Genomic DNA, 19390 nt, shown 5'->3' on the forward strand with positions numbered 1-19390 from the left:
AAAACCATTCTACAAAATATTATATGTGAAAATTTTTGTGTTTTGCTTGCAGATTCGTCATTTGTTGTGATGATATGATTTAAAATGCCTTTCTTATAGATAAATTGTGTATCATGTGAAATCTTAAAATGTCTTGATGATGTTTTTCCATTTGTTTAATATATGATGCAGTGTATTAGAGTGTTATGGACTGGAATTTTAACGTGCTGTGGAGAGGGCAAGATTTGCACGCTTAGTACATCCCTTGACATAAGTGTTTGACTAAGTCGGTGTTTGAGAAAGGCAGAGTAGCCTCTTGTAGTTATCTGACGAGTTTGCCAGCCAATCGGGCAAATTGCCTGTTATGCATTTATTCTGTGCCTATTCTGAGGTTATCATCTTTGTCTGTGCTTATTATTTCCATGATCTTGAGTAATGGAATGACGAACATAGAGAAGTGAAGTTGACATGCTGACAGCTGGAGCAGTTTTGGTCCAAAAGCACTTCCTTCTGTTTGCTCAGGTGTTTTGAGTGAGTGGATGGTGCTTCATCATAGATAAGAGCTCTGGCACATTTCCTTCTGTGTCTTAGAATTCCCTGTATGTATTCAGTACATGTATACCTGTATGTATAATGTATGTACACTTTATACCAAGTATTCTGGGAGGGCTTGAAGATAAAGAAGTGCTGAATGAGAAAAGAGTCAGTCAGGAAAAGGGCCCCCTGCGATAAGCTTCTGTCTCTCTCTCTTAAATACCATTCATGTATATAAGGTTCTTATACTGGTTGCTCTCACATTTGTACATGTTTGTTAAACTCACCCAAGAAGTGTATACATTTTGTAACAGTGATCCAAATTATTTATATTGTGCAAACATTGTGAAAGAAGTATATAATATTGCTAACACTGGTAAAAGGTAATGTAATGTTTACTGGTTTTATGTTAAAAGTTAAAAGTTAAAGAGGTGTTCTCTAGGTAAAGAGATTATTATTTTTGATAAGGGTGGATAATGTCTCTTATTGTAGTTCCTAATGTGTCTTACTGCTAATTATATGTCACATTGTGACTTGGCAGTGTTGTCTTTGAGAAAGTCTTAGAAAGACGTGGTTTAACTTTTTTAAAGTGAAGGTAATCTTTTGAAAGATTGATATAATCTTCCCAAACATATTTTTATTTTAGTAAAATGGCTGTTGGTATATTTCCATTTTGTATATTTCATTCTAATATGTCTGTGTCATCATATTACTCTAATTTTATAATTAAGCGTTTTCTAAAGTTTTTGTGCTGGTGATTACTTAGCATTAGTATATATATTTACTGTATATATATATATGAGATAAATCTCTGGCAGAAGCAGACATCCACACCAGACCCAAAACAGGTTGCACTGATTTTATCATTGTTACCAAGCTTCAACGACTGAATAAACTTTCGCCAAAGGTATCCATATAAAAGACAAGAGTTTGCATCCCTATAGGAACAATTCCATTTTCAGTAAGTGTGTGTTTACTATTTAAAATCTTGACAAAGACCTCCCTTCACTGACTGAAATTAAATCATTACCAAAAATAAACAGGTCAGCAAAAACTATTTAAAATCTTGACAAAGACCTCCCTTCACTGACTGAAATTAAATCATTACCAAAAATAAACAGGTCAGCAAAAACTATTTAAAATCTTGACAAAGACCTCCCTTCACCGACTGAAATTAAATCATTACCAAAAATAAACAGGTCAGCAAAAACTATTTAAAACCTTGACAAAGACCTCCCTTCACTGACAAATTAAATCGTTACCAAAAAATAAGCAGGTCAGCAAAAACTATTTAAAATCTTGACAAAGACCTCCCTTTACTGATTGAAATTAAATCATTACCAAAAATAAACAGGTCAGCAAAAAAACACAAAGAACTAATGCCTGAAGGGTGATAATCAAGGGGGGAACATAGCACATACTTACGCAAAGTAACTTTCATCAATAAACTTCTCTTTTTCAGTAGTACCATTCTTCATGTCATTAACACCAACTCCATTTTCAGATGCTCGGCGTTTCTTAGTTTGTGGCACAGAGGCTTCTATTCCAGGGATAGGACTTTCCACTGCAGCTTCCATTTTAGAGATTAGTGCCTGAAATAATAAACTTCATAAGGTGAAAAAAGATATGTCTAAAAATTTTAAAGATTAAAACAAAGAGCCAAATTTTACAAAAGGTTTAATGATATGAGTATCATTGTCAAGAACCATTTAAAAGCCCCAGCATGGGCTATTAGTTTTATATATACTTACCAAGTAATTACATAGCTATTGTTTAACAACCACAGCAGCCTAAAAATTCAAAATTCGCGGTAACTATTCTCTCTCTCTTGGGTTCCTTGCTAAAAACAAAGACCCTCCCAAGCCCTGGCCTCATTCCTTCTCCATTAAAAGTCTAGCGGACATCCTGGGTCCAGAGGAAGAGAGACTTCTCTGCCCAGTAAGAGCCCTGATATACTATCTTCAGAGGACTGGAGCTCACCGACTTGTTTAGCGGCGACTAATGCAACTAGGAGGAGCGTCTTTCTAGTGAGGTCTCTAGAGAGACTGAACGGAGGGGTTCAAAGGCTGGGCCTGAAAGCCACTTCAAGACCACATTGAGATTCCATGAGACATTTTCCGATCTCTTTTGTCTAGTCGTGTCGAAGGATCTGACGAGATCACTGAGGTCTTGGTTGGAGGACAGGTCCAACCCTCTGTGCTTAAAACCAAAGCCTAACATGGATCTATACCCCTTAATAGTAGAGGACGATAATTTCTTGCATGACCTCAAGAAGAGCAGGAAATCAGCAATCTGACTTACAGATGTCTCAGAAGACACCATCTCTGGAAGACTGTCCATTTAGACTGGTAGAGGCTGCCAGAACACTGCTGGCGCCTGCATCTAGTGATAACCTCCGCAGCCACTCTTGAAAATCCCTTCACTCTGATGAGGCCCCGGACAGTCTGAAGCCTGTCAGGGCCAAAGCAGACAACCCTTGGTAGAACCTGTGGAAGTGGGGTTGTTTGAGAACAGACAGTTTTTGAGGGAGCAGTCTTGGAAAGCCCACTAGAATACATAGCAGATCTGGGAACCATTCCTTCGTTGGCCAGAAAGGAGCCACTAGAGTTATTGAGACGTCTCGATGAGAGGAGAACTTGTTTAACATCTCTCTGACCATGCTGAACGAAGGAAACACGTAGACCTCTAGCCCCATCCAGTTCTGAAGCATGGCATCCGTCGACCATGCCACAGGGTCCGGGGCTGGAGAGCAGAAGAGGAGAAGACGATAATTCCTGGACGTCGCAAACAGGTTGATCAATGGGGTGCCCAAAGTTTCCACAGATCACTGCAGACCAGAGGGTCCAGGGTCCATTCCGTGGGAAGGACCTGCTTGCCGTGACTCAACTCGTCCGCTGAGACGTTTAGTTTCCCTTGAATGTAGCAGGCGACAAGGGTGATCTGGTTCCGTTATGCCCAGATTAGGAGTTCTCTGGAGGCTTCATAGAGGGAAAATGAGTGAGTGCCTCCCTGCTTGCAGATGTAGGTTAGAGCAGTGGTGTTGCTGGAATGAACGATCACCATCTTGCCAAAGATCTGGGGAGAGAATTCCTGGAGGCCCAGATGAATGGCTTTCATCTCCTTAATATTTAAATGGAGGTGTCTCTGATCCGTGGCCCACGTCCCGGGTACTTCTTGGTCTCCTAGAAGGGCTCCCCAACCTAGGTCCGACGCATCTGCATACAAGTCTAGGTTGGGGTTCAGCGGCAGAAGAGATTTTCCTTGAAGTAGTCTTCCTTCGCACAGCCACCATCGCAGGTCTGCCTTGATCTCCTGTTTGATGGGAAAGACATATGAGTCTGGTTGGGTCTTCCGGTCCCAGTTGGCCTTGAGAAATACTGCAGAGGTCTCATGTACAGTCTGCCTGTCACTAACTGCTCAATGGAGGCCAAGGTGCTCAGGAGACTCATCCACTGGTTGTCAGAGCAGACCGGGAGAGAGAGACACTGGCGGACTGTACAGAGGCAAGAGTAGATCCTCTTGGGGGATGGAAAAGCCTGAGAAGTCTGAGACTTCAGTACCATGCCCAAACAAAGAATCTCCTGTGTCAGAGACAGTTGTGACTTCTACTCATTGACGAGAATGCCCAACTCTTGAGTCAGGCAAAGAGTTGTCTTTAAGTCCTCTGTGCACCTTTCATTCAACTGGGAACGGAGAAGCCAGTCATCCAGATACTGGGAGATGTTGATCCCAAGGAGGTGGAGCCACTTGCTGAGAGGAACAGGAGTGAAAACCTGAGGGGCTGTCGAGAGGCTGAAGCATAAGGCCCATAGCTTAAAGATCCTGTTCTGAAAGATGAAACGGAGGTACTTCCTGGAGTCCAGATGTAAGGGGACATGGAAGTACGCATCCTGCATGTCTAGGGAGATCATCCATTTGCCCCATTGAATGGACGACATGATAGACTGACTCACTTCCACAAGGAACTTTGTCTTCAGAACAAAAAGACTCAAAGCACTGACATTGAAGATGGGCCTCCATCCCCCAATGACTTGGGAACTACGAAGAGCCGACTGTAGAACCCCTCTGACTCTTGGCACTCGACTTCTTCCACAGCTCTCTTGAGAAGGAGGGAGTCTACTTCTTGCGAAAGAGACGAGAATCTCTCGGAGCCTTCCAAGTAAGCCGTCAAGGCGATGGGAGACTTGATTAGGGTACGTCTTTTCTTGAAGGGAATGACTTATCCCTCCTTCAGAACTTGAACTATCCACGTCTCCGCACCTCCCCGACTCCACTCCTCCCAAAAGTGAAGTCTGGCTCGTACTGGAGCATGAAGGACTGGACTCTCATTTCTTGATGGAGGTTTTGAACACAGGTTTCTTCCTTAACTTGGAAACACGTAGATTGGTCTGGGGTCTTGACTGGAGTCTCTACCCACCTCCACAAAAAGGCTGAAGTTGGAGGGGTGACTCAGACTTGGCAGGGAAAGAAGGCTCCCTCAAATGCTTAGCGGACTGCACCAGCAGGTCTTGAGTAGACTTCTTTTGGAGGTCTGACGAGATCCCCAGCAGTGTAGACTGCGGGAAGAGATACTGCTGATCGAAGGACATGAAAAGTAGAGCAGACTTTAGGGGGAAGGTGACTCCTTTCGTGGTGAAGGAGCACCATAACACCCTTTTCCTCAGCACACCCAAGGAGAAGAGGGAGGCGAGCTCTCAGGAGCCATCCCTTGTGGTTTTGTCCTCACAAGATAATACAGCAAGCCAGTCGGAGGCCAAGTCCTCTGCCAGGTGCGGACAGTCCTCCATCTTCTTGGCAAGAGCACCGATGGTCCAGTCAAATAAGTTCAGCACTTCAAATACAGTATCTTAAAAATGTTTTTAATGAGGTAATTGAGTTCAATGGAAGAAAACATGACCTTCGCCAAGCGAAGGCCGTGCGTCGCGAAGAGCTGATGAAACCAGAAAAGTTCCCCTGAGAGGAGACAGTGACTCCCAGAGAGGGAGCTTCTCCGGTCGAATAGGAGAGATATCTCCTGCTAATGAGCCTGGAAGGGGGCATATTAGAGTGGCTTTGTCCTGTTCTCTCTTTGAAGCAAGCCAGTCATCCACCTCCTTGTGTGCTTTTCTTGATGAGGAAGATCGCACCATCTTGGGGAGCTGAGCAGAGGCGTCCGCCTGGCTCTTCATAAAAAAGGTAGAGGCTGGAGAAACTGGGGCAGCAGGTGAGAAAAAGTTGGAAAAGCTGGCCAACTGGTAATGGAGCAACGCAGCGTAGGCTGACTGAGGGGTAGCTTCCTCTTCAAACACTTCTTCATCAGACGAAATAGGCGATAGCGTAGGGTCCTGAGAGACTGGGGGAGCAGCTGGGGTCTTCTGAATAAAACTCATAACAGCCTCTAGCTGGTGCTTAATAGGTTCCAACAATGGATCCTCCTGAGTTGGTGAGGGGACTTGAGGTGGCAGATAGGGAGGCAGGTGCCTGTGAGTTGGTGCCAGAAACACTGGAGTTGGCGTCACCACATCGGGTGGAGTCTGACGCTTGTGGACGGGAGTCAGGCGCTCTGAAGGTGGCGGGTGATCGGAGGCAGAGAGGAGTCTGGAAGAAGAGAACTTATGCTTAGGAGGCTCTTTCTGGCGCTTGGGAGCCAAGAGCAGGCACTCCACATACTTGGGAAGTAACTCCGGGCTGTCCCAGCCCAACACCTGAGAACAAGCCACATAGGCGGCAGGAGCTGTGGGAGGGTTGGGCGCTAAGACTGGGCTCTCTGTGCCTCTTAGCTGGAGGAGAGGAGTGGTCAGCTCCATCAGAGTGCCTCTTGAGAGGGTGAGAGGAAGCAGGATAGCGCCACCTGCAATTCTTGTCGGGGCGGGAGGCTTATGAGTCAGAGGAGAGTTGATGTACACTCACACCAACACCTTTCCACTGAACGATTGTTGACACCTGGGGGGAAACAGGTGCGACTGAGGGGGCGACAACCTGTGGGCAAGCCCAGCTGGCCTCCCTTCAACCTCCGCTATGTATTCTCCTAAGGTTAGGGGAGTGGGACAGGGACCTTCGTCTAAAAGCACCAACGGGACGGGAAGCCACTTCCTCCACAGACACAACACTATCACTTTTCACATGAGCTGACACTTCTTCGGAAAGCACTTTCACTGAGGTACCTAACTCAGACATTACACTTAAAATCAAATTAAGCTTTTGGTCAAACCTTTCTTTGAGAATGGCAAAGGGGTCGGGATTGGAAGCATGGGAGTCTGGAATAGGAGTGAATGGCAAAGAAGTTGGAGGACTAAAAACTGGAGAAACAGCAAGAACTCGTGATGAAGGGACAGTACTTTCTTCTACTAGCCTAGCAGAGTTAAGACTGGCCCTACTTTTGGCTCTAGAGGCCGCCTTTCTCTTTTTTTTCCCTTTCAAGCTTAAGCAAATGAGATTTTAAAGCTTTCCACTTCTTCTCATCCCAGTCTGAATATTCAATGCAAATATTCTTAATATCACAAACCTGTCCCCTACATTTGACACATTTAGTATGAGAGTCAACTGACGACTTAGCTAACCTAGTTTTACATCCCTTGCTAAAAAAAAGCGAGCACTGGAAAAACTAGCGTCTGACATTCTGCTAAGTAAAAGTTAACTAAGTAGCTAACAAAGCAAAAGAATCATAGGCTATGCAAATAAAATCACTAGCAAAGCCAATAACCATGAAAATTACATCAAATTCTGAATGAATCACCAAAAAACGATGAAGGAAGGCTGCAAGAACGAACGATTGCTGATCGAAAGCCGGCAGAAAAACGATTGAGAGCTCTACCACATCATTTCTCTCTTTACCCCAAAAGTGGGTGGGGTCTAGTCACCCACACTACACAGTTGAATAGTTACGGCAAATTTTGAATTTTCAGGCTGCCATGGCTGTTAAACAATAGCTATGTAATTACTTGGTAAGTTACTTATCTAGTATATAAAATATAAAATTTCAAAAATTATTTACATTTTCCATCGCTATAGAAACCAGAGCCTTTATGTTAACAGTATTCTTGGCATGAGCTGGAAACGGTCACTGAAGCTGGGTAACACAGCAGTTAAATTGGTGGTAAGTGGGTGAGTGGGGAAGTACAGTACCCCACTTAACTGTCGTAAAACAGTACTCTTCCTTTGGCATTAGGGACTCTGAAACTATGTATGTGGTTTAGGTATGATTATGACAAAAGGCTCAATTTGTATACCCAGGAAAAATATCAAATTTTATAGCAATTTGTACTTTTCCTATGCATGCAAACCAGAGCCTTTTATTTAGGAGTATTTTTTACCTACCATAAGCCAGCATCTTTTCCTTCAGCATGGCTTTCATTTGATAGTTGAGGTGGGACTATGATAAAAGGCTCTGATTTGTATAAGAAAAAACAAATTCTTATATTGTAGTTATTTGCATTTTTCCAAAATACTACATCCACACAAGAGCTTTTTATGGCTCAGCCCATAAGGGTTTTCAGCTGAAGGTTTAAAGACAAAAGAAAGATAGTATATGAGGCCAGAGAACACACCACCCATTTTCTTTCTATTCCTACTACTGTACACTTCTTTCACTGAGCAGAAGACTGACCACAACTAGCCTATGGGTGTAAGATTTTTCCCTGCAATAAGAACAATACCTATGAGGCTCATCATTAACTGAGGACATTAAGTGCCCAAAAGACCACTCATGCCCTTGGCAATGCATCAAGTCTCATTTTTTCTCCATAAGATGATGTGGAAAAACAAATCCCAAAAACTGTAAACAAATACAGTACAGTATACAGAAAGCACAAAAACTCAAGAAAGGTTCAGCAAGACACTAGAGAAGAGTTCAATGAGAGGTCTATTCTAGAAGACAGCTGAAGATAAAGTGCTTGATGATGCAGTAGAGTGAAGGGTATTCCCACACTCACACCCTACCAACAGTTAATCACTTTGTTACCAAGTTCAACAAATATTAGTAAAACTTTACTTTACTAGTGCGGCCTGATTCCTCATATATATATAAATAGAAATAACCTTTCCTATAATGCCAGGTCCAGACCTAACCAGGTCTTACCTACCTAACCTAACTTAGGGCAATGGGCCCTGACCTGGCTGAGGGGGCTCGCCCACCCTGGAGCCCCAAAAAGGCAGTAACCTGTCCCAGTTGGTGACTGGCAGGAATCAGGCCACACAACTAAAATCGCATTTTTAAGGGTAAATTGCGTTTTTCCTAACGTACAAACCCAAGGTCCTTTAATATGGGGATACTTTCAGCGTAGCTGAACAGGCCGCTAAAGACTTACAAGGCACGAGTTGGTATTACTACCAGCTGAGCATGTGGTTGGTAACAGTGGGAAACCCACGGTACCAACCGCCCAGATTCATGCATTCACTTTACTTTCTGGTCTAGGGCAGATTGTGGGGCGGCTGAGGTGGGTAACCTGAGTAAAGGACCTCAGGTTTGTATGTTAGGAAAAATGCATTTTACTCTTAAAAATGCGATTTGTTCCTACACAAATACAAACCCTTGGTCCTTTACATATGGGGACTCAAGATTCAGGGGGAGGAATCTGAGCGGAGGTCTCTGAATGACTGGAAGTTCAACGCACCTTATGTTCAACTGGGGTAAGAGCCAAGAGGACATGGCCACTGGACCATGAGCACCATTGTGAGAAATGTGGTGATACGGACCAGTCTACTAAACCGCCCTAGCTGTGACGAGGTTATGGTATGTAAACGATCACACAGTGAGGTGAAAGCCAGAGAGAACCCTTCCCAGCCACATTAGGGGTGATTGGGAAACATCGAGGACTAAGGACCAACATAAGGAATGGGTTTGGTAATTAGCCCGCAACCTCTTCCCCGCCTTGCAGGGGAAAGAGGGGACATTACATCTAATGTGTACCTGAAAGGCAACAAAGATAGGACACTCAAGTAATGAAACTCACCTGCATTAGACGTCCGGTTCAGCTTGTACGGCCTAACTCTCTGCCCGAGGGAAAGGGTAAGATGATAGGGGAAGAGAGAGAGCCAGTCACTCACCTTTCACGCCCAATCACGCACGTACAACAGACAAGACACAACTCTGTCCTATACGAGAGCTGGGTAAGTTACACAACTTGTTGAGCAGCCACCACTGGTCCCAAGAAGGTATCTAAGGACCGATGGGTAACATCCCTTAGGTAAAGAGAGGTGAATGTGGTCTGGCGTGACCACACCCCCGCCTTCACTACCTGCTGAACAGGTTCTTCTTGAATGCTAAAGAGGGCGCAATCCCCCTGATTTCGTGAGCATGGGTGCCCAGAGGGCTGGTGACGTCCTCGCCAGCTGTTGCATACGCTTTTGTGATAACCTCACAAAGCCAGAAAGAGATCGTGTTCTTGGACACCACCTTCTCGGGGGTCCCGGTGCTAACAAAGAGTCGCCGACACTCAGGTCTGAGGTGTCGTGTTCTCTTCAGATAGCGCCGTAGCTCCCATACAGGACAGAGTCGTAACTCGTCAGGGTCATTATCTACAAAGTCACTCAGGGATGGGATTGTGAATGACTCAAACTGAGCGTCAGGGGCTGCTGGGTTTTGAGTTTTCGCTACGAACTCCGGGACAAATTCGAGCGTTACCGAAGCCCACCCCCTTGAGTATTTAACTGAAAAGGAAAGTCCCTGTAATTCGCTAATCCTCTTCCCCGATGCCAGGACTAGAAGGAAGACGGTCTTGAGAGTCAGATCCCTGTCTGTGGCCTCTCGTAGTGGCTCGTAAGGGGCACGAGTTAGGCTCCACAAAACGAGAGACACGTCCCATTCGGGGGCCCTGAGTTCCCTGGGTGGGCAAGACCATTCGGAGCTCTTCATCAGCAAGGATATTTCCAGGGATGATGAAATATTGATGCCTTTCAGCTTCATGACCAAGCCAAGGCCGCCCTGTATCCTTTTACTGCTGAAACTGATAAGAGCTTCTCCCGACGAAGGAAGACAAGGAAATCCGCTACCTGCTGAAGAGTGGTTCCGACCGGAGAGTAACCCCGTCTACGACACCAACCACAGAAGATGGCCCACTTACCCTGGTAAGTATCCTGAGGTATCCTGCCATCTCTGTCGCTGCCTGGCGAGAAAAGCCTCTCGCTCGCAAGAGGTGGTGGATAACCTCCAGGCGAGAAGAGACAGGGAGGCCACGGTGTGGTGGTACCGTTCTACGTGGGGCTGATGAAGCAGGTTGTGCCAGAGGGGGAGTTCTCTCGGAACGTCGGAGAGCAGAGCCAGTAGGTCTGGACACCAAGTGGCTTCCAGGCGCTTGGGGGCCACCAGGATCATTCGAAGGTTCATCAACACCAGAACCTGACTGAGAACTGGGCGAAGGAGACAGAATGGGGGAAAGGCATACACTTCGAGGTTGTCCCACGAGTGTTGGAAGGCATCTTCTGCAGCTGCCCACGGGTCGGGTATGTCAGAGAATGTCGGAAGCTTCCTGTTGTACCAGGTGGCGAACAGGTCGACTACTGGATGCCCTCACAGGTCGAAGAGCCTGTCCGCCACGCTCTGATGGAGGGACCACTTGGACCCCACTACCTGATCCCGACGCTGAGCGTGTCCGCCAGGAGATTCCTCTTGCCTGGAATGTACCTGGCTGACAGCTCCACAGAGTGGGCGACTGCCCATTGGTGCACCTGCAACGTCAACTCATGAAGAGCTCGGGAGACAAGACCCCCTTGCTTGTTGACGTATGCCACCACGGTCGTGTTGTCGCTCATCAACGCTACCGAGTGTCCATCAAACGGTCTTGGAAGCACTGAAGACCTAAGAACGCTGCTTTCATCTCCAAGACGTTGATGTGAAGGTGCCGGTCGTGTTGGTCCCACACACCTGAAGTATGCAACTCCTCCAGGTGCGCGCCCCAGCCCTCCTTCGACGCGTCTGAAAAAAGAAGCAAGTCCGGTGGGCGAGAAGACAGAGGTGTCCCTATGCAAAGGTTCCTGTCGTCCAACCACCAGGCGAGATCGTCCCTCACCTCCTGAGAGATGGGGACAAGAACCGACTGGGGTTCCCGAGACTGATCCCAGAAGTCCCTCAGTCTCCACTGGAGAGACCAAAGGTGGAGTCGCCTGTGTGGAACGAGTTTCTCCAATGACGACAAGTGGCCGATCACGACTTGCCACTGTTGAGCAGGCTGGTCCTGTTGTGTCAGGAACTGCCTCGCCACCTTCCTGAACGTGCTGATCCGAGCCTGAGAAGGAAAGACTCTGCTTGCTGCCGTGTCGATCAGCATGCCCAGGTACTGAGTCCTCTGTTTGGGAGTGAGATCCGACTTGCGAAAGTTGATCACGACACCCAGTTTGTGACACAACTCGAGGAGACGATCCTTGTCCTGCAGCAACTGCAAGCGGGAGCTTGCCAGGATTAGCCAATCGTCAAGATACCTCAGTAGACGTATCCTGCGTGAATGAGCCCAAGCTGAAATGAGGGTGAACACTCTCGTGAACACCTGCAGAGTGGTCGACAGACCAAAAACAGAGAACCTTGAATTGGTGGACCACTCCGTTGAGGACAAAGCGAAGGTACCGACGAGATGACGGATGAACTGGTACTTGGAAGTACGCGTCCATCAAGTCGACCGTCAGCATGAAGTCATTCCCCCTGACGGCTGACAGTACTGTGTGTACCGTCTCCATCGTGAACCGTGTCTGGCGAACGAAACGATTCGGGGGAGAGAAGTCGATCACCGGTCTTCAGCCGCCGGAGGCCTTCTCCACGAAAAAGATCCTGCTGTAGAAGCCCGGGGACCGATCCTCGACAACTTCGATGGCGCCCTTGCTCAACATCGTTTTAACCTCCTGAAGAAGGGCCTGTTTCTTCAGGGGGTCTTGGAGATAAGATGGAAACTGGACCGGAGTGTTGGTGAGGGGAGGTGGTGACACGAAGGGTAGAGAATACCCCTCCCGAAAGACATCCACTACCCAGGTCTCCGTCCCGCATCGCTGCCACGTTGCCCAATGGCTGGAAAGGCACCCCCACACCGACGGCAGTGGCTGAGGGGGCTCGCCGTCCCTAGTGAGCTCCTCCCCTCTTCTTCTTGCCCTTACCTTTCCTCTTGTGGGGGACAGGTTGGCGAAAGGGACCCTGTGGTTCCTTCCGCGGAGGCGAAGAAGAAGAGGGCCAGACTTTACCCAGAGCGGCTGTCGAAGCACCAGACTTCTTTGGGGCTGGGGTGTTAGCCTGGTTCAGGGACTGGGCCACAGAACGAGAGGGCTGCGCAACCCCTTTTGTCGCTGCCTGGTGGACAAGATGGTCGCGTTCGTCTGCCTTTCTCTTGTCCACTGCAGCGTCCACCTCCCCCTTTGGGAAGAGGGAGGTGGAGTCCAGAATGGGTCCATTATGCAGACACACTACAGCTTCTGTACCTAGTGACCTGACAATCCAGGATAGCACCGCATCCCTCCTCTTCACCACGAGGTTGGCCCAGAGGTTTGCTGCCTGGTGGGTTATAAAGGAAATAGCCTTACCCCCAGACTGGCAAAGACTCCTGAAGGTCAGATCCTCGCTCTGGGTAGATGAGGCCGCGATTCTCGACAACACGAAGGCCCAGTTGTCGAGCCAAGAGATCGCCTGGAGGGCAGACAGAGCTGTACCCTCCAAAGCGCTCATCTCAGCTTGCGAGGAAAGCACCTGCTCTCCCAGTAACTGAGCCGAAGTGGCACCAGGTGCTAACCGAGTCAGCCCTGGTAACACGACCTTCTGCTGCAGTACACCTTCTGACGGAACGTAGTACTTCTGTCTCGGTAGAGGGGGAGGTAACAGCTTGGTAGCTCAAGCCGAGCGAAGCGACGGCGACGGTCCGGAGACTAAGTCGTTCACCTGGCTGAGAACGCTGTCCGCTAAGGGAGATCACGGTAGACCAAGAGAGGGTTTGGGATCCTTCCTGGAGGCGTAGAACTCCTCCAGTCTGGACGACCGTTCTTCCAAAGGGGCTGGAAGCGGTTCCTCCAGGCCATTGTGCTGAATGATCAGCGCAACGACTTCTACAAACGCCCTCTGCATTTCCGGAGTGTCTTGATCTCTCGTAAGAGGACCCTCCGAGAGACGGTCATCCGGGAAAGCCCCACCCGCAGGAGAGCCCGAGACAGACCCCGTCTCTATGCCTCGCATGACAGCAGCGTACGACCTCTCACTTGCCTGGAGCGAGGGAGGGCCAGACGCTCCTGAAGCCGACTCCCCAAGGGCCTCAGAACCAGCAATCCTACCAACCCCGTTTCCTCCCGGAGAATCCTGAGGAAGTTGAGGGGGTGGGAGAGACAGAGCGAACACTACCGTTGCGTCCGCTGGTATAGCCAGTGGAGGCGACGGACCCCTCACGGTCCCCAACCCGCAATGGGGGAGCGTGAGAGGGCCTAGACAGACTGGCTCGTCTGGGCGAGCGACCGTCATGATGACCAGGGGACAGTCTCCTCACAACCGATCCACGCTCCGACGCTGGACGAGCCTCAACACTGGGGCGTGCAGAGGAGCCCAACACAGGAACGCGGACTGCTGATTGGAGGCCACTGTCCCTATTGTCCGGGCAGGTTCCAGCCTTCTTTGGTGTCGAAACAGATGAAGAAGGCTGTGGGGATCCTTTCGTTGATATCCCCAATGCCTTCGGGAACAGGACGTCTTTGGGCACCCTCCCTGCCGTGCCCTTCTCTGATTTGGGCAAGGGCGATGGTTTGGGTGGGGGAGAAGCCCGCAAGCTCTTCCCCTTCTCCCGTCCCGTGCCTGAACTCGTGACGGAGGTCGAGCCCGTGCGGTCTCCTGGAGGAGAGCGTGCTTTTGGCAATACGCACTTGAGAGGCACCAAACCGGAACCAGTCCGGGAGGATGGAGCTCCCGAATTGTCCGAGGAGGGTATTGAGGTGCCCTTCTCGGTGAGAGAACCAGCGGTTTGTCCCTGGGGGGGACAACGCTGCCTTAGTAGAGCGAGTCTTCTTAGAAGGAGGAGGAGCCGCCCTCCCCTTCCTAGCCCAATTTGACTTAGAAGAGGGAGGGGGAGAGGAGGACGAAGACGAGGATGACGACAACGAGGAAGAAGAAGACGGGGATGGTTAACAAGCACGCTTCTTCTTCTTCTTATCAATCAGAGATAAGACCGCATCCCCCAGCTTGCCGAAGACAGACCATACAGGGTCGACGGAAACTGGGACAGGAACAGAAGCAGGAGCAACTGGTCGAGGCGAATCTAGCTGGGAACGTCCACTGTCAGGAACAATTGGTGAAGCAGGGAGCGTCGGACGGTCCGGGGTAGGCACGGGTAACGGTGGAAGCGAGGCAGGAGGCATGAGAGCGTAGCCGGGAGGCAGCAGAGTGACCGAGCCAGCCAGCTTCGACACTGAGATGGCAGGGGTAGGGACTGCACCATATGCATGATGCGTTCCCATCAAGTCACCACGCTCCTTGGCAACACAGCAGTAACGGTGGAGGTCATGAGAGCATCCACCGTGTGAGTAGTGCGGGGGAGGGGGCAGGACCCCTGCCTGCACCACCGAGCTGATGTGCTCAAGAAGCGAGGACAAATCAGGATTGCCAACCATCCCGAGCGTCTCCCACGCCCGACTCAAACCCAGCACAGATCCCAAACCTGAAGAAGAAGACAAAGGCGGGCAGGGTCCCCCCCCTAATCCAGGGATGAGGGACTCTGGGTGAGGGGGGGTAACTGAGAGGAGTGGTTGACCGATCTTGCCTCCTCTGTGACTGCGGATGCAGACACAGGGGACAGGGAGATGGATTCCTTCAGGCGCAGTAAGGGGAGGCTGTCGGGACGCAGATAAGACTGAGAAGGATTAACCACAATTGGAGTTGAAGGAGCCGAAGACAGCCCCTCCGACGCCTTGGATTCCTTCTGCTTATATCTGGGTCTCAGGAGACCAAAACCTACACTCATCACATGGGTCATCAACAGTACAATCAGGGGGGTCCTTGCTCCCTTTGCGACATTTTAAGCAAAGGGAAGGGGGGTCTGATTCTTCACTACAGCAGAAGGCGCTGCACTTTATGTCCTTACCAGGACAAATCCGGCGCACAGGCTTATCCAAGTCATGGGTTTGCAAAAGATCATCCATCTTACAAACACACAAAAATACACAGGGGAACAAGGCAAAATGAAAACAGGAACAAACACACCGTGAACAGGTTGACACTTTAGCATCCAGAAGTCCGAGCAGAGAGCCGCAAAACACGTCCACTTCAGACAAGGCCGGAAAGTAAAGTGGGTGCGTGAGTCTGGGCGGCTGGTACCGTGGGTTTCCCACTGTTACCAACCACATGCCCAGCTGGTAGTAATACCAACTCATGCCTTGTAAGTCTTTAGCAGCCTGTTCAGCTACGCCGAAAGTATCCCCATATGTAAAGGACCAAGGGTTTGTATTTGTGTAGGAACAAGTAAACTTTTACCAGTATTTGTTGCAATTGGTTAGTGTTTGTTCATGTTTAAGTCTATTGTTTATGTTTATGATATTTACCATCTTTTGTTTGTTTTCACTCTCATCCCCAAGGGGCCACTAAACATGGTGCCCATTTTACACAAACTGGTAGTTAGCAAACCAGAGGGGTGAGGTAGTTGTCTTCAGTTTTAGGAAAATGGGCAATACAGATACGGAATGGACCACCTAATACAAACACAAAATACAATATACAATATAAAAAAGCATATTTCTGGACTTCCAGAAAGAGTGGCAAGGGTAATTATAGGAATACAGTCTAAGGCTAGAATGCGAAGTGAAGGGTCACAACTTACTTGGGGGTCTGGGTTAGGTCAGGGCATCTCAAGTTAGGTTAGGTTAAGGTAAGACTGGTTAGGTCATTTTCCCTCCGAATTGCTTACTACAGAAATGCCTACTAGGCCTACAGCAGCCCTGGCCACTCACTCTGCATTCACTCCCAGTCTAACTTGACCTAAAGAACCATATTACATTTGATGGGAAAGGGGGGGTTGGGGACTGTCCAGAGGGGTGAATGTAGAATGACAGGAACAAGTTCCAAAGATGAAAACAAACCTAAAATGCCATGTCCTGACCTAACCAGACCTTACCTTCCTAACCTCATTTAGGGTGCCATGCCCTGACCTGGCCAGGGAACTTTGCCCCCCAGGTCCCCCTAAGTAACACTAAACAACAGAAAGGCCTGATCCCAATGTTCTGCAAACTAACTCTGGTAGAACTACGCTAAGCAATAGCCCCGCAAGGGGCGTTACTTTGGAAATTGATTTTTCCTATGATATTTTCTTTGCTCATCAAGAATTTACCGTTATTTTTTGTCAATTTTTTGTCAGTCAACTATAATTAACCTGTAATTAACCTCAGAAGTTGTAGGCTGGACATCCTGGAATGCTATCATGCATGTGCAGTGTCATGGGGGATCTTTTGGTAAAAAGTAATTTCCTTCACCGAGGGCACCAGGGGGCTCTGCCCCCTGGCTAAGTAACACGGCCAGCTAGGTTGGGTTAGGTTAGGGTACGTTAGGCTAGTATAGTTCCTTTTATAATAGGTTTCCTTAGCCAATCCCTTCTTAAACATATGGCTCCCTGATGACTTGTGCATGCGTCGAACCTTTCCATAACAGCAACATGGTGGTCCAGCCTTTCTCCCAGTGTTTCCAAAACCCCGCGTACCCAAAGGGTCCCCACCCATGTTGGATAGAGATACGAGGTTAATAATAACTGACCAACTAACAACACCGCCTCCTTCATCAGCAACACTAAAAGTATAGGAAAAATCAAGGTATTTCTGAGTAAGAGTTCTGCATGGCTTATTACCTTGGAAATTGAGTTTTCCTATACTTTTAGTATTGCTGATGAAGGAGGTGGTGTTGTTTATTGTCGGTCAATTATTAACCTCACATCTCTATCGGGGACCCTCTGTGAACAAGGGGGTTCTGGGCAAGGTAAAACACAGGCAGAGAGAACGGACATTATTGTTATGATGGCCACCCTGAAACGGTTCCGTGCATTCACAAGTCATTAAGAAGCCATTGGCTAAGGAAACTCACTGTAAAAGGAACTATAATAACCTAATGTACCCTAACCTAGCAGTACATGTTTGCTTAGCAGGGGGCTAACCCCCCGGTGAAGGAAACACTACTTTCTACCAAAAGCCCCTCTATAACACTGTGTATGTGCGATAGCATTCCATGATGGCCAACATACAACTTCTGAGGTTAATTACAATTGACTGACAAAAAAAACCCGGTAATTCTAAGTACTAGCTCCGCGCCTGTTTTTACCTTGGAAACTAGTTTTTTCTACACTTTTAGGGCTTCTGATACTGGCGGAGAGTTTGTTTGTTGTTGGCCAACTGTTATTTGCCCCCTAACTCCACTCAACAGCAAAGGGAGACTGTGGGAATTCGGAGTTTTGGGTGGGGGAGAACACAGAAATGGAGCGGACATGCTTACGTTGGGGAGGCGCCTTCTAGAGAGGAAAAATGAGAGGGAGCCATTCGCCTACAGTAGGGAGTTGAATACATTTCTTCATGTTTAGTACTGCACAGACTGTACAGCAAGGTTCCGCAAATACGAGAGACATTAGGGAATCATATGTTAAAGAAGGGATTGGTTAAGGAAATCTATTTTAAAAGGAACCATACTAACCTAGCATACCCACCTAACCTAACCTACTAGGTCGTGTTACTTAGCCAGGGGGCAGGGGTCCCCTGAAGCCCCAGTGAAGGAAACTATACCACTGCACATGCACGATAGCAAAAATAGAATCAGTTCTGAGGTTAATCACAGTCGAGAGACAAAAACTAATGATAAATTCTTGATAAGCAACCAAGATACTGTAAAAAAAGTCAATTTCCAAAGTAATACCTGACACAGAGCTATTACTTTCAGCAGTTCTACCCAATTTCCACAGTAGCTAATAGCCGATGCAAGGCTCTTGCTTAGTTCTACCAAATTCAATTTCCAAGGTAATAGCCTAGTCAGAGCAGAGCTGTTCCTTAAGTATACCTTAGTTTAACCAGACCACTCAGCTGATTACCAGCTCTCCTAAGGCTGTCCCGAAGGATTAGACTTATTTTACGTGGCTGAGAACCAATTGGTTACCCAGCAACGGGACCTACAGCTTATTGTGGAATCCGAACCACACAATGACGAGCTGTTCCTGAGAAATAGCCTAATTCTTCCCCAGGTATCCCCTTGCACCTGACCTATAAATTATGCAAGTTGGTAAGCAGTACTTAGGCTACACAAAGGCCCCCGCAGCTTGTAGCAACCATAAGTCTCTGACCAGGCTTTGTCGGCAACCATCACCTACCATACAAGCTACAACTTACCGCATAGGCCTAATTTAGGCCTACGCCACTGAATCTCACCTGGCACCACCAAACGCTCGTACCTGGTATGACGGACAAAAGAAAAATGTCTAACTTTTTAGTTGATTATAACTCGGCCATTTGCTTGAGTACAAGTCACTAATCATTCAAATTGGCCAAGCCTGGACATTGGCCCTGTGTTAGGGGCAAATGCAATTAGGCGCAAGGTAGCCTCGTTAGGGTCTTTTACATAGTTCTGCCTCAAAGGATGGGTTTTCATAAAGGCATCTGATACGTCAGATAAAGTCTACTCTCTATAACATAACTGGTTAATACATCCCGACAAAAATCAACGTAAGAGATAATACAGTAATAACGTACGGTATTTTTTAAATATAAATATCAAAGGCGAAATCAGCTGACGGATTAACAAGGCCGTTACAAGAACAGAGTAGAAGACGGTTGCGTTCACTTCGTTAGCACATAACGTTTACTCAATTTTTCACTCTTCATTAATTTAAAGACCGTTTTTAAATGCAATTTTACTTGTTCTAAACACTTACAATACTTCAAAAAGCTGAAACTAGAACACGACTGATTTGCTTACTTTTCCAGTGTATTG

The 19390-nt window shown here is 47.8% G+C and overlaps 1 protein-coding gene across 9 annotated transcripts in view; it reads right to left on the reverse strand.

The window, feature by feature from the left end:
• Nucleotides 1-19390, reverse strand: part of LOC136841650 (protein arginine N-methyltransferase 6-like) — a 142588-nt gene that overhangs the window by 123115 nt on the left and 83 nt on the right. Inside the window, exons 1-2 of one of the 9 annotated variants that reach the window (XM_067108783.1) lie at nt 19376-19390; nt 1939-2105 (exon numbers count right to left, since the gene is read on the reverse strand). The exon at nt 19376-19390 is cut by the window's right edge and continues 83 nt beyond it. In XM_067108783.1, the coding sequence (XP_066964884.1) occupies nt 1939-2090 (152 nt within the window). In that variant the 5' untranslated portion in view covers nt 2091-2105; nt 19376-19390. Of the gene's footprint in view, nt 1-1938; nt 2106-18463; nt 18606-18789 lie in introns of those variants that run through there. The other 8 variants (XM_067108780.1, XM_067108782.1, XM_067108788.1 and 5 more) reach the window with 8 other exon arrangements.

The sequence above is a fragment of the Macrobrachium rosenbergii genome, chromosome 9 (genome assembly GCF_040412425.1).
Source record: "Macrobrachium rosenbergii isolate ZJJX-2024 chromosome 9, ASM4041242v1, whole genome shotgun sequence".
In the NCBI taxonomy this organism is placed as follows: Eukaryota; Metazoa; Arthropoda; class Malacostraca; order Decapoda; family Palaemonidae; genus Macrobrachium; species Macrobrachium rosenbergii.